The following is a 16,423-nucleotide window of genomic DNA, read 5'->3' as shown; positions in this document are numbered from 1 at the left end:
GGATCGGTAGTCGAAAGCGGCAAATACGAGACTTTTTATCAATTCAACGAACCTTCTGACGATGAATGAAAACTTCTTATGCAGGGGAGTCTTGCAGCAACTACAGTGAAAAGCTACAATCTGACGGCTTTCACAGCCCCACAACAGCTAAAGCTAGGAATTATTGAACAATCGTCCGTTGCAACGCTTCTACAGAAGAGTTAACAAGTTCAAACTGGCTCCTTCTGAACCTACGCGGATGTGCAATCGCCCCGCGTCACCAATTTGGAATGAAGACGACGCCTCCGCGTCGTCAAATGCACAGCCAAACCGTGAGCAACCCTCGCGTTCAAGGTGGTGTTGCAGCCCAACAGCCGACCCTCGCGTCGTCAATTGCACAAGCCAAACGTGGAGCGACCCTCTCGCGTCAATGGTGTTCAACCAAATCACGCGACCCTCGCGTCACCAAGGCACAAACCATTGTGAGGCGAACACTGCTCGCGTTCAAGTGGTGTTCAACCCAACGACGACCCGCTCGCGCGTCGTCAACCACAAACCAAAGCGTGAGCGACCCTCGCGCTTCAATGGTGTTTTCAGCTAGCAGCCGGCCCCACTTCGGCGTCTGCCAAACACCCCGGACGCCAAATTCCCTAGAAGGGGCGAAGTTGGGTTCTGAACGACTAGATTGGGCGTTTGACTCCGGTTGCACTCAAAAACATGAGTAGAACGGTTTCAAAAACCGATTTATCCACGTCCTGAGGGATTTTTCGCACCTACGGTAACGGAGCGGATCATAGGGGGTCAGTTACAAACCCCTTATCCGCCTAATAAAAAATCAACGAACATCAACTGAGTTAAGGGCTGGCCTCTTTTGGCAAAGCTATGAGATTTAGCAGGAGGTTGGATGTTTCGCATCTGAACCATCAGGGGTTGGAATCGGATTTTTTTTGATAATCAGATCAGAGGTTGGATTCCTTTATCATCATAAACGCACATCAGGTTTTGGGATCTACGCAACAACAGGCAACGAAATGCGCTATGGAGATAGGATTTTTGAATCAACCTCAGAAGGATCAAATCTGAAGGATTCTCGAGCAACAGAAAAAACAGCTTAAAAAGAAAAAAAAATTAAAAAAAAAAGATTAGAATAAGATCCTTAAACCGAAAATTTTCGGTTCCACAACAACTCTATTTCATCCAGAGTTCAAACTCGGTTCAGAGTTCTAAAACTCATTCAAGTTATTCATAAACTTTCGCACGAAGTTCATACGTTCCAGCGAGATAAAGAGCGGTCGGAATCGTCAACGATTGAGAGGGCAAGTTCGACGCAATCAATGCGCAAGAAGCACTCCATCGCTGCCGAAGAAGAAGCCGCAGTTTTAAACAAAAGGAAACACCAAAATGTCGTTTTGGCCTCTCTTTGTAATCAAATTTGTAACGCGAGATCAAAGGAATCAAAAGTCAAATTTTCTTTATTGCTCTCTTTCGGCAATTTTTCGCTACCATACAAAGATGGCGACTTCCCGCTGGGACTAGGCTTTTTCCGACGATGAAGTGGTGGCTGTAGTCGCGACTCCCACCCTCAATGGAACCGACATGTAGAAACTCTCAGTCGTAGAGTTTGATCAAGCGAAATATCGAGGAGCGCCTATCGCTTGGATCGCTTAGCCCCAAGGCTTAAGGCAATGGTGTCCGCAAAGGATCTCCAAGGAGATCAATCTGTTGTTGAAGAGCCGAAGAAAAGCCTCTCCTTCGGCGCAGGAACTGCAAGACTGGCTCTGATGGGCGGAAGAATCGCGCGCAGCCTCCGCGTCAGGCAAGACATCGCTTCAGCCATCAAACGGGCCTCGTGGAAGGAGAGCAGAGTCTTGTAAACGCATCAATGACGTTGCTTCGAAGGCTTTGGAAACAAGCCAAAAAGAACGCCGCTCGCCGAACGTGGAGAAGATCATCCGACGAGGAGCCACGTTACGAGAAAGCCGATTGTTGGGCGCCAACGCGAAAAGAATCGCGTTTCTAAAGATGCAACCGAAGCCTGGCGTCCCCAAAGAAGAGTGCTGCACTGCGTGGCAAATGAGCCCAACTATGAGCCCTAAGCTGTATACAAGCTGCAAACGCACCCTGATGCGCGTTGTTCATATCAAAGCAGCCGCTCAGAACGGGCTGCCAAAACGGCAAATGCGACCCTCAGGGCGCGTTCGCAACATTGAAAGCATGACTTCTTCAGGAGTCTGTTTCACAATTAACCGCGACCCTCAGGTGCGCGTTCAAACGAAGCAGTGACTCTCCAGGAGTCTGTTCACCGCCGGTCAGGGGCGGCGTTCACAAAACTGACCCTCAGAAGGTCAGGTTCAATGGCATTTAAAACGCAAGGCCTCGGCCCTGGTGTTTACAAGCTGCTCAACGCGACGCGCGTTATATTAGGAACACGATCTTCGAGGTCCGTCAGGTTCAGAAAAAGTCAGCGTGGCTTTAAAGATCAGCCGTTCGTCATGGAAAGGAATAAAAGGGAAAAACAATGCTCAGCCTTACGCCAAGGGCAGGCGGGGTTCGCACTCCGACCTCCAAGCCCGGGATAGTTTCCTCCAAGTTCGCTGATCTGCGGACTGTTGTCGAGAGGAAAATCAGTCAGCAGCTAAGCATCGCTCACGTCATAGCCCCAGATGTGAGAGCGCTATATCTCGGCCGTCCCTGTCAGAATGCCTCTTGTTGTGCATACCACACACCTCGGGGCAGTCCGTATTCGACAGGTTGACAAACGTTGTTAGGCCTGCCAAAAGCGACAACGCCGCAACATGAAGAAGACAACCTGAAGCGAATACCCAGCAGGTGCACTAATCACATGATCGCGCCAGAGGGAAGCCTCTGCATACCTGATCTCTGAACGAGTCACAAGAGAGTCATCCGCGCAACTGTCCGAGAAATTTGTGACCGCAGTTCGAAGGAGTTTATTATCGGAATACTCGGTACTCGGAAGGAGCTATTTCGCGCCATCCGGTTGAACTATCAAAAGTTAGCCAAAGGCATTACAACAAGCTGAGGAGCATGTCGGCAATAGGCCGAATCTTAATCGTTCAGCTCTGTTGGAGCACTGCGAGGTCCTCCGCTTACAATGTCAAGAGGAACGCACCGAAGACCATCGCCAAACGAGTGGACGAACATCAATGTCATGCTCGCAGGGCGCAAACAGGAGACACTTCTGCCCATTGAAGGATAGGCTGGCTCAGGCTTCTGTGCATGAAAAAGGCCAGCAAACCTGAGTTTCTTCGGAGAACAACTTCAAAAAGGGAAAACAAAAGTGGCATGAAATTCAGATCATGAGAACTCAGTCAACGCTGGGGTCCTCGTTCTGAAGGTGAAAGGAGGTGAAAAAGAACTGCATCCTCAGTCCACACAAGATGGATGAAACTGGAAGCTCACAGCATCACCCAACGCAATCGCGCAACGCGAAGCGAGCTTCGCAGAAAGAAGGGGTAGTGCGCCTACTCCCTGCTGAGTGGATATCAGCTCCGCTACCACCGAAGTTGGCAAGGCTCCTAACCTTGCAACGCGTTCGATGGTACAGGATCTGCCGAATCAGCACATTTTAGATTACTTCAAATGTCTCGCAAACTGGGGGGATGTGGTATCAAACGACGCCAATCCCTGCACCAGGCGCTGTTCATCGGTACCTAAGGGTGTCGGCGCCTTCGAATGGTTGCATGAATTGCCTGGCCTGGAAGGTCATATCCAGAAATGGGTAGACCATAGGAAAGGCTATTCTTGCCAGATTGCTTTGAGGACGATCACGGAGGTCTCGGTCGCCGCAACTCTTCTGCGCACTGGAAGCAAAAGAAAAGGAAGAAAGTCCATTAAAACCTATGTGAGAGAGATTCCGCAGCATGGCAATTGCGATGCCCCTCAGGTATGACCAGCCAATAAACTCTGGTTTGACAACTTGCACGGCAGCAACCTGCAGACGCGCAGCTCCTTGCTCAGATGGGAGTAGCAGAGTGTCCGCTCCTGGAGACAATTAGTCTCGCAAGGAGACAAGGCTGAAGAGATAGTGGCGGCGTGTCAAAGCTGGAAGAAGTACACAACCCAAGCCGCAGCAGCAAACATCAACGCAATCAGCAAATGCGCCCAGGCGGTCTACAGGGAAAGAGGAGACTTTGAGCAAGGCCGACTAACATCCTCGCGAGTTCCACCGCCGAACAGCAGGCAAAGCGCCAAAAAGTCCACAAAGAGCGCCCAACAGTATTCGTTCAAAGAGGAGCATGTGAGTACACATTTATTCCAGTTTGCTTCGAAAGAAAGCAACAAACTGCGCAACTACCTGAGATTCAGGAAGCCGGATGAAGCAGGGAAAGTAAGATGAACCCCAACTATTTGATCGTTATCGACAGATTCCTAGGACATCGCCACCAAAAAGTGCTATGTATTTAAAGACATCCTGCAGAATTTGGTGAACGCTAAAATGGTGCTCACACCCTGAAGCCAGAGCACGGAAGACCGTATCTACTAAATATGATCAGCGGTCCAATTTGGTAACTTCCACCCGCCGGTGGTAACCGCAAACGGGTGTTGTACCAATCCGCAGGGAGAAATGGCGCACTGAAGAATGCTGACGCTGCATGGTCAGAAAGGACAGGGGGTTGGTGGCCCCGCTCAACGTACCAAAGGGGTAATCAAGTGTGGGTCACGCGGCTGATCTGGCTAAGGAGTATCAACAATGGAGCGAGAACACCCGTCAAAATAGAAGTGGAAGGGCAAGGCTAAGTCTTCCAACATGATTAGCGCGGCCCTCCATTACTTGAAAATGATGACCCACCTCAAAGCTGCTTACTGATTCAGAGAGGAAGAGGAATTTGTCTAGCAGTGCATACCCAGAAGGCATATCCTTGGTACTCGTTCCAGCGAAAAGCTTACCCTGAGAGATAAGATGGCCAGAACGCTCCAGAGGCGCCGCGAGGACACAGCCAAAGACGGGTCGGGAGGTGTTCTGTTCCGAAAAAAGCCCAAGTGGACAAGGAAACATAAGGAGCGTCCGATTCCACAGAAAATCTCCACCCAGGAAATGGAGAGTCGAGCGGCTCCCCTTCCAATTCAACGTCATGCGCGCAGCTGGCCAACATACGCGGCCGAAGATTACTTTATTATGAGCTCCGCTGAGGTTATTCCAAAACTACGCAAGGAAGCTCTGATTGAAGGGCCCTGAAAAGAATACAGAGAGAATTGCATCACCCAGGTCACTCTTCGCCCGGCTGCCCGAAGGCCTGGCTGATGATCAAACTTGTCTGCAATGCCTTGCAAGGCAGGCGAGAAGTCTACCCTGCATATCGTTCACACAAGAAGAACATGGAGGTCAAGTACATGAAGCATGACCGACCACTATACTACACAGGGTATTATTGGATGCCTCTGAAATCAGTCGTGGTTCAATGTTGACCCGGGCTCTAGCGCTCAGCATCATGCCCTACAGGGTACATGCAGGTCTTAGGATCCTATGCACCGGAGCTGCACACAGCACCGGCAGACTATACTATTTTCGGGTTTTCAATGTCAAACACAGCAACCAGACCCTGGAAAGGAATCAAGCCTGCAGATGCCAGATCGAGATCTTCAGTCCTGAGGGTCGCATGCTAGCATCATAGATGCGGACACGTGCCTACAATCTTTTGCTAGGACCGACCATGGATAAATGCAAACCGCATTGTGCGCCAATCACTTGCACCAGGTCATGAAGTACCGCAATGACAAGGCGGAAAGTCAGAACCTTAGATCGGCAGAAAAAAATAGCCCTCGCTTCCGAGGAGTAAGAAACACTTCCACAAGCGCAGCTCCCGGCCGCTCCGGTCTTCTAAGTTTGGAATCCCAAAGAGAAAGAAGATGTAGAACTAGCGGTAATGAAGGCAGCAGCATCGAGCCCATGATCCTGGGAAGATTGTCCCCTTTGGGAATTAAAACTTTGGATGTAATGGATGCAGGGTGAGAGTAATAATGATGTAACGCGAAGTGGGGGCGAGTGGTGCATTAATGAAGATTTTCATTTAGCGTACTTGTCTGATGTCTCTCCTTATAATCAAACAAATAGAGAAATGAATTCTAGTGCAGGTACCGAACCCATGGCACGTACTGTGCACGTAGCATCGGCTGCACTCTTAGCAATCCGCAGTCAATCCTCCTTCGTTTCAGATTGAAGAACTGGAAAGACGCAGCAGGAAGGCTTGCTTCAAGTCCGCATCCAAGAGGAGAAGGGCAGAAAGCCGGATCGTGTTTTTTGCGTAAAGTCTAAAACCCGAACCAGCTCCAATCGTGGAAGTTTCGGAAGAAGACGATGGGGTCCCCGCAATTCCATTCACCAGAACCCAATTCTATATACTTAATGAAGACGAATGGGGTAATAATTTTAATGAGAAACATGGCCTAAACTTCGGGAAAGGAAGACGAAGCCGACGTCGAACCGCGCGATCCGAATGTTCTGCCTGCACTACTGAAGGAAAACCTCCGGGAACTAATTATTGCAAAACGCGAAGGGGCGTGGGTTACGGTCACACCTCCCGCCGCCTCGGAAAACGAATCAGTAATTACTTACGTCATGATCAGTCATCGCGTAATATTGTCCATCGAGTCCGCTGGCATTTCGGCGTCGCTTCGCCCCTTCTTAAAGACCTTGACTGTGAAGCATGGGTTTCAACAAGTCCATCCAGCACGAAGACACATGGGGTGACAGAGGAATTATTGGATATCGACCGCGATGTGCTTATGGACTCAAGCGTCTCAATATCCTAATGGGATATGCGTTTCGAACACCAGTGAACCGCCCCTGAAGATAAAGTAATCCAGGTCACATGGGAGATGAAACAATGAATCCTAAAGCCGGCATATCATAGCTGAAGACTTGTCGCCATCCGCCGAAAAAAGAAGACCTTTATCTCTCACTCCGAGAATCATATAGATGTCTCCGCTTGACTATGAGATATGCCGCGGCCTTCCGACCCGAAGGTTGCCGTGCACCGTCTCAGAGCATTGATCCAGACGCAAAAACCGCCGTTAAAAGCAACTCAACGTAGGTTTTGCGTCAGAACGATGCATCGGATAACAATTGAGGTCAGAAGTTAAAAAGCTTATTAGAACTCAGGTTTTGTTAGGGAGAGAACAACATCCTTACTGGGTGGCCAACAATTGTCTCCAGTTCCAGAAGAATGGTAAAGTCGGCGGATATGCAACTCGATTCGCGATCTTAAATGCCCCAGGAAAACTATTTGATTGTAGCTTTCGTTGTTGGAGCTAGACGGGAATCAACATCCATAGTGTCTTAAAGATAAATATCTGCCCTCAGCTCTCTACCAAGCAACTATTCGACTGTATGTTTCGATCATCGACCCGAAAGCTATTTGATTGTAGCTTTCGTTGTAGGAGCTAGACGGGAATCAACATCCATAGTGTCTTAAAGACGGATATTTGCCCTCAGCTCTCTACCAAGCAACTCACCAACTAAGTCCAACCTTTTATTTCTGAAATCATCCCATTGCTCATCAACATCTCATGCTGTTGTCGCCGCCATCAAGATCAATCATCTCAGAAGTGAGGTCGTGTTTGTGGCAATTGTGGAGTTGCGGATGCAGTGATTAGGAAGTCGTCTGATTATGACCTCCATTGTCGGATTGTTTGGATAAGCTATCTATTGTGATTTTTAGACCGCCTACAATACATTTACAAAACCTTCTTTGGCAAGCAGGCTATACACCTGAAACATGTGTGTATGATCGGATACGAGATCAAATCAAGGCAACATCTCAAGCTACACATGACTGGATTGAGAGTAGTTTAGGAAGTAATAATGTGTCGACGGTGGACACTAAGTAAAGATGGAGGGAATCGGTTTACATGATGACAACTAATTGTTCTGAAAGCTTCAACGGTGTACTTAAGGGAGCTCGAGCAATACACATACATGTGTTGGTTACGAGGATATTTTATAGACTCAATCACTATTTTGTCAAGCGCCGAGAGGATGGAGCAAAATGGGTGATGTTATTGACAGCAAAAAATAAAGAGATTGTAGGGTCTCGTGTGGTGCAGGCGATATCAACAAAGATTGTTAGATTTGCTATAGATGAATGGTTGACTACAGACAAACACGGTCATAATTACACCATCAGTTTATGAGGGACACAATGCGCATGCACTTGTAACATACCAGAATTACAAAAATTATTATGTTCACATGTTATAGCGGTTTCGTCCAAGCAATTTGGAGGTGCAAATACTTCGTATTACACATACGCTTCTGAGTGGTATCAATCAAGCCACTATAGAGATTCATACAAGCAGTATTTTCATTCCATTGTAGATAGTCATTACTGGCCACCCTATAATAGGACGCATGTGTTACCTCCTGAATATAAGAGACAAGCCAGATGTTCGCGATCAGTACGCATAAAAAGCACAATGGATGAAGGACGTGAAGGAGCTCCAAAGAAAAATGGTGTAGATATTGCAGACAATCGGGCCATAATAGATCTCATTGTCCTACCAATCCAAATAGATAGTAATTAATGGGTACAATTTATTTAATTGATAATTTTATTCTACTTCATTTGTAAGTCACTGTGTATATGTAAATTCTGTAATTTACTTCTAATTCTAATTTATCATACGTCATAATACTGACACATTTTATCTTTATATGCGTAGATATTTACAGTATACAGGCGTGACCATTAACATATGAGGTCCTATATGACCAAGATCGACATTGATCTGGGAAAATAGACACTGAGGAGGTAAATTATATTTTTATTATTTTCAATCATTTTAAATTTTTAATGTTATTATTGTTATTGATCATTTACACTGTTTAATATATGCAGGCCCCTAATATTACTATTGTTGATCATACTCGTGCACATTCGAGTTGGGATTTGACGGATCCACAGGTCCAATATTATGTTCGTCAAGCAGGCTTTTTTGAATGTTCACAGATAAAATGGGTAAGACTCGATTGACCTCTCTTGACGGCATTGATTGAAAGATGAAGGCCCGAGACAAATACATTTCACATGCGTCAAGGAGAGTCAACTATTACTCTGCAGGATATAGGAGTTTTACTTGGCCTCAAAGTGGATGGATATGTTGTTATGGGTACCAATGACTTCAACTGGATAGGAGTGTGTGAATGATTGCTGGGTCAATCTCCTAAATGAAGGATGGTAAGATCAAGCTCGAGTGGTTACAAAATAATTATATGAATGTACCGATCGATGCCACTGATGATATCGTCAAGAGCTATGACTGTGCGTATATACTCCATATGATCAGTATCATTCGGATTCCACTAATGATTCGGTGCATGTTAGATGGTTGCCACTTCTTGAGGATCTAGAGGAGTGTGGAGAATTATCTTGGGGGAGTGCAGTGTTAGCTTATCTCTATAGGGAGAGGACAAAAATGGCATTCATGCAAAATAAAGAATTCAAATGTTTCCTCACTTTGTTGCAAAGATGGTCATGGGAGCGATGACATTTGGGAACACTAGATTTGAGGGAAACTCGTGCTCTCGATGGTCAGATTCCATTAGGATGTAGGTAATATTACTTTGTAATAGATATGACTACATGTAATTTTATACATTTATTTCAATCTATACTAAACATTTGTATATCAAATAGATGGTATGTTTTCAGATATTGGCAAACCTCCCAAATGGTCATGAAAATTTTTACAAGAACGAGCTTGATCAAATGGAGGATGAAAATGTGTAAAAATAATATCTAAATATATTCAATCAATACATCATTTGTTACTAATATGTAAATTTATATAATCTTCTTTATAGGTCAAGTGGATGCCCTATGAACTGGTTTTAGCTTCACTACTAGATATTTGCAGAGATGGTGAAGATATATGGCGCGCCCGAGTATCGATTGTATGTTTTGAGATTGTCGAAATGTACGTGCCTAATCGTGTGCTCCGACAATTTGGATTAAAACAACATATTTGAGATCATGTAGAAAGAATAGATCGAAATCCTCGAAAAGAAGCACATCATTAAACTTGGGAGATAATTCGTCATGCTTACATTGAGAATTAGGAGTTGAGGGAGGATGCTATGGTGATGGAGAGGGTTGACACACCAGAATTAAATGTGTACTTATGGTGGTATTGAGGGATTACTCGCCGATGGATATTTCGAGAGAACAAAGCACCTAAGGAGTACATACTGAGAGGTCCAATTGAGAGAGAGTTGGTAAGGGTATAGGCAAAATATACAATTATTTTGTGATTATTATTTTATTATCATCCACTTGCTAATAATCCTCTCTCGCTTTTTATCTTATAGGTACAAGAACTCGATGAGGTTGCTTCTATTACACATGATGCATTAAGATTGACTACTGAGCCAGGGGCGAGGAACACATTTGTTCGCATCATAGGAAAGATTCAGTTCTCTCTTAGAAAGACGTGTCATGCAAATTGTGATGGACGTGAGGAACGACTCATAGGGTACGAGCGCCGATGGGTCCGAGGACACACGAGAGCGGGCTCAAGTCATGCTCATGATGAAGCTGGAGGCTCCCAACAAGTTCAAGCTGGATGTTCACAACAGGTTCAAGTCAACGAGGATGTCATGCGCTCACAAGTTCATACACAACCGGACGTTAGGATCATTCAAGCTCATGTTGAAGGTGAATAGGGAAGGGGGAGAGGAAGAAGAGGCAGAGCGAGAGGGAGAGGGAGAGGGAGAGGAAGAGGAAAGAGAGTTCTAAATATTTGCTAAATTTCGATATACTTCATATGATGTTTATGTTTGAAATGCTACTGTGACTTGATTATAGTTGGATTTTTAGAAAGTAATTAAATTATGTTTTTGTTAGAAATTGGTTATAGTTGTACTAATTATATAAAGATATGTGTTTGTTTGTGTTTGAAATTGATTATGGATTGATAAATGTTAAGCAATAATTTTTTTTAACTTGACAAAACTTGACAATTTTAGTCGAGGATTGATATATGTTAGCATGAGATGAGATTTTTCAGCAAATGCGGGCTGGAGGGTCTTTATCAAATGCTCGAGGTTGGGAACCCCGACCATTGGGTTGGGGGGGGCAATCCCACCGTAGTGGGCTCTGCCAAACGGTCTGGGTTGGGAACCCCGACAAAATTAGTCAGGGTCCCAACCCTAATAAAATTAGTCGAGGCTCGCAACCCTTACTTATTTAGTCCCCTAACCGCACATCTCGCATTGGGGTGCTCCTAATTAGTTAATGTTAACAACTCTGACTAATTAGGTAGATGGGTTTTTTTTTTAAATCGACCCAGTTTTTAGCCACAATGCTGACGTGGCAAAAAACTGAGTCGATTTTTGGAATTAAAAATGGAGTGGGTCGATTTAAAAAAATTGATTTGGGGCTATTTTGAAAATTTCTTCAACAAAATAATGATAATTATTAACAAAACACATTCAACATTCCTTGCCAATAAATTAACACCACATGAGCAAACAAATATCAACAAAATACCCATCAAGATTTCACAATACACTAGATTAATCAACCATACAAGATTCCAACAACATAACTAGAAATTGACATCACATTCAAGTCACAACACATGCTAAGATCAATGACACATACTGAACGGGAAAAAAACATATATATAACACACAGAAATACTACTCAATACCTAAGTCCACCATAACATTTCAGAACATAAGAGGCAAACCTCTCTAATCGACACGATACTAAACCAAAATGAAGCCCACCAAATCTCTCAAGGAAACCAAGAACTCAGAACTGGAACATGTTTGCAGATGCAGTGATCGGCTGAGCAGGACACGGGAGCTGCCATGGCTCAAGCAGAGGATCCGGAATCTCCGGAATGTCCATCTCTATCCCACTGAACTCCTCAATAAACTGAAGAACCGAATTCAGCGACCGAAGCCTTTCAGTTAATTCCATCACTTGGGTCCTCAGAATAGTATTATCTCCTTCAACCTTGAGATGCTGTGCAGTGTACAGATCAATCTGCATTGTGATTCGAGCATTCTCTTCTTTGAGGAGCGCAGCTTGTTTGAGCAAATCATCCAATTGCTGTTGCTTCCTCATCCGAGACCTCCTCGCCGACTCCCTGTTTGAGATCATCCTTTTCCTTTTCCTCGGATCAATGGCAAGATTTGGGTCCCCTTCGGACCCGGAGGATTGGCGAGCCACGTCCACAGATCTCTCTCTCTCTCTCTCTCTCTCTCTCTCTCTCTCTCTCTCTCTCTCTCTCTCTCTCTCTCTCTCAAAGGCTTATTGTTTTATGAATTTTTTAGCAATGGGTAGTTAGAAAAGACTGGAATTTGTTGGGAAATTGAGGGGAAATGGTGGTTAGTTCATGAGAAAACGTAGAACCAGTAGAGGAAAACAACAGAGAAGGAACTGAGCAAGCAGAATGGAAGAGTTGCGAACTTCATAAAGGCTAGAGATTGGGTTTCAATTGAATTGAAATCCAGAGCATTGAGATCATGACCTGGGCCTTCTATATTTAGTATGAGTTTAGATTTGTAGTGGATGAAGTCTAAAAGAACAGATTTTTCGCACTGGGATTCTCAAGATGGAGAGCTCAACGAGAGAACTTATCCAAAGATGTGATTCTCGAGCTGAGTTTTTACCCAACTAAAACCTCAAACAATGAATTCCAAGAAATCCCCAAAAGGGATAAAATAAAACCCTAATTATCTTTAAAAAAAGAGAGTGGAAATAAACAAAGCTGACAAAAGAAATGTAATACTTAGCTGGAAATCGAAAACAGCGAAGACTCCAAGAAAGCAGAGCGCAAGCAAATGAAAGAAAGAAGCCCTCAAAGGCTACGAAAGGGGGGTATTTATAGTAGAGAAGAGGGGCATTTTGGGATGAAGTTTGATTATTTTATTCAGGAGAGAGGACATGAGTAGGTGGGTGTATTTTAGGAACGCCACGCTGGGGGAATCGTGCGGAGACTGCCAACCATTTTACAGCTGGGTTTTTTAATTTTTATTAATGGTTTTCTTGGAATCAACGGAACAAATTTGCTGTTTTCACCTGCCGTGTGCTGTGCACTTTTTGGGTGGGGGCGTCGAGGGAGAAGATATTCTTATGAATATTCTTGAAAAATCTCTAATTAATATTTTGTGTCTAATTAGTTTTTATGCACGTGCAGTGCACGTGGTTAAATATCAAAATATTTTTTTCTATATTTATTTTATTATTATAAATAATATAGATTTATCTTGAGTTCAAATATGTAAACTTGAATTATTATATTTACTATTATTTTTATTTAAATATTATTAAAAATTAATGTAATGGATTTTTAAGCTAAACTGGGATGAATATACCTAACTGGGATATTGTTATTGTCATTATGAACTATAGTTATAGAAATAAAGAAATCACATTTTTTATTGTATTAAAAATAGAATTGCACAACATTTTTGGATATTATAAGCTTAACTAGGACATCTTAATTGATTTATTAAGAAAAAATATCAAATGACATAACAATATCTTCAAGTAGAATAGTAAAAGAAAATAAGTTAAATTAATACTTTATGTCATATTCCAAACTCTACTAATCTCAAGATAAAATATGGAATCAAGCATGAGTAGCAATATCATTATGAACTAATGTTCTAGTAAAAAAGAGACCATATTTTTTATTACATTGAAAATAAAATCACACAACACATTGGGACATTATAAGCTCATGTTTTATAATAAACAATCTCAATAGTAATCAAGAAAATATTAATAGACCTAACAGAACTTTTGAATTTTTTAAACCTCTTTACTACCAAGTTATTAGAAACATCACCCTAAGAAACACAAGGAATTTAAGTTGAAAGTTTGTTATCACACTGAACCCTTACCAGTATCTAAAGCAATAGCCAGTATAATTAACAAATAGCAAATTTCACACTTACCAGTATCTAAAGCAATAGCAAGTATAACTAACAAATAGTAGATTTCACAAAACGATAGTGAACTATTTTGCCCTGAAAAAACCCTAAAATTTGTCCAATTAAGAAAATATCAAAAAAGCCTCCATTTCTCTGAGGAAAAGTGTACATAAGATCCCACTTAAATCAATATTAACCTTATATATGCAAACAAAAGTAACTTGCACAAGGGTGGACTGACTTAGGATTTCCAAAAGCAAGATTTCGAAAAACAGACATGAACATGTCTAGATGGTTGTATTTTCTTAATAAATGAAAGAACATAAAATAGTTAGATAATCTCAATTACATTATTTGATTGTCTTAAAGTAATAAAAAGACACAAACTAAATATTAATGATAACTACAGTATAATTTTATGTGATGAAAGCAATCACATAAGCATACAAAACTATTAATAATTTTACATGAAAATCCCTTATAAAAATTCCTATTTCGACTCAAAATTTAAGTTATGATATAAAATGATCAAAAAATATTATCCTTTATTATTTATGTTTCATATTTTTATTGAATCGAGATCAATCTTTCTCCACCTTTATCTTTTTCCTGGGGAATTCTAGAGTAGCATCTTCATCGATCATCTACGTCGATTGTAATATCAAGCTGGAGTTGAATTTCTTATGCTATTATATTTCCTTCGCCTCGTTTATCTTTTGTTTTTTCATCTAACTTCACTAGGAATTTGTACGTTTTTCTGATGTTCAACACAAATTTCTGAAAATATAGACTTTGATTATATTTCTGTTGCAATGAGAACAAATGTTATATTAATATATATGAATTTTTTGTTTTTCTAAATTATTACTTGAATAGAGTTAGGAATTACATCTTTCTCTGTAATGAATTTTTCTGATGTGCATCCAATAAGAGTTTCTGCTGCATCAAACAATGTTACTCTTGCATTATCCTTACTTTTTCCACGAGAATCTTAACTACGTACCTGCAGTTTTCATTGTTGATTTCAAAAGATAGTTAATATTATATTTTAATATGTTCATGACATAAAAAAGATATATTACTTTACCTTGGTACTGAGTCCTCAATGATTCCGCGGTATTTATCATTCAGACACACGTTACTAACATCTTTATCTACCTTCTTATTGCAGCCTTTGCAAGCATAGAACCATGGCTCGAGTCTATTTAAAATAGTAGTTATCTTTGCCTTAATGTATAATAGTGTGTATGTATATTGATAAAATTTAGTTAGATTTAAATGTGTTAATAAGAATAGGTTTCTAATATTGTACATGTATCGAATTCTGTGATGTATGCATAATATCACTAATTTAAATTTCTTTTGCATTTATAAAAAGCGTCAATGGAGATCCTTTTGTTTTTGCGGCTTCTTCCAATTAAAACATGCATATTAGATTAAAATATAATAATATTTTATTATTGGATTATATGAAAGTATGCTTGTTCTACTTACCATTCTCTTAATTCTTTAGTATTTGTATTTTTTGGTTGATACATAATGTTGATATAATTTGCGACGATATGCTTGTCTCACCTGCAAAATTAAGATAATTATAGGATGAATTTTATGTTTAGCTGTCTTTAAAAAGAATTTTAGTAATAAATTATGTACCTTTAAATATAGAGATTTTAAAATCTGATAATGATATTATAGGCTTATCTTTGATTTCGGCTTCAAGAATTAATCCTTCATTTGTAGCCAAATCCCCAAATAAAATTGCGCACATAGTCATTCCACTGTATATGAAAAAAATAAAGTAAGTTAATCTTATTTTTTCTTATGATATTAGAAATAAGTATCATATACCTTTTATCCATTAGCGTGATTTCCCTCATATTGTCTGGTTTGTTATATCTTGTAATATAGTTGATCACCGGCTTCACGTTAGTTGTTATTGTAAGAATATCTGCAAGTAATTTTATAAAAAGTTTATGATTCTATAAATTAACGTCTCATTTTGTATTGAAGATTAAAGTAAGAAATTTATAAGTACTTACTAAGTTTTGTTGCATCCTTCATGGAAAATGCTTCTTCAAATGGGACAAAGTTGTTCAATATGTCTCCAAGTGAAAACCAATTAGTACTTCTTTGATAGATACGGCTTTTATTAATACTAATTCAAGTGACTTGTGGATACTTGGAAAAGCTGGGTTTATTCCTTTTACTTCTCCATTTGAAATGAAACTAATTTGATTCTTTCGAAGCAAATCTATAAAGTTTTCAATAGTCTCTCAGTACATAACTCCTTGTATTTTGTTACCCTGTAAATATTATTAACAACAGAGATCAATGTTTGAAAAATATAATTAATTAACACTAAGCTATATATTTTATTTTAATTAGTTATATGTAAATAGAAAAACAACACAAAAAGGTATTCTAAAAGTTATTGGGGTTTTTATGCAATTTATCGAATAGATATTGAGGTTTAGCAAGCTGTAACGTTGTGCAAGCAATATAATATAAAAAATAAGTCAGATTATATCTAAGGTAGTACAC

The 16,423-nt window shown here is 41.1% G+C and overlaps 1 protein-coding gene across 1 annotated transcript; it reads right to left on the bottom strand.

Annotated features, from left to right (window-relative positions):
* Nucleotides 11,470-15,943, bottom strand: LOC109847028. Its single transcript, XM_020416272.1, has 8 exons — nucleotides 15,922-15,943; nucleotides 15,731-15,830; nucleotides 15,536-15,660; nucleotides 14,751-14,821; nucleotides 13,907-13,912; nucleotides 13,853-13,858; nucleotides 13,767-13,798; nucleotides 11,470-12,231 (listed from the first exon to the last, which is right to left on the bottom strand). Exons 1-8 carry the CDS (start codon nucleotides 15,941-15,943, stop codon nucleotides 11,751-11,753), a joined length of 843 nt encoding a protein of 280 aa, XP_020271861.1. The 3' UTR covers nucleotides 11,470-11,750.

Source organism: Asparagus officinalis, chromosome 7 (genome assembly GCF_001876935.1).
Source record: "Asparagus officinalis chromosome 7, Aspof.V1, whole genome shotgun sequence".
In the NCBI taxonomy this organism is placed as follows: domain Eukaryota; kingdom Viridiplantae; phylum Streptophyta; class Magnoliopsida; order Asparagales; family Asparagaceae; genus Asparagus; species Asparagus officinalis.
The sequence above is the reverse complement of the archived record's forward strand: the minus strand, read 5'-3'. Positions and strand labels throughout refer to the sequence as shown.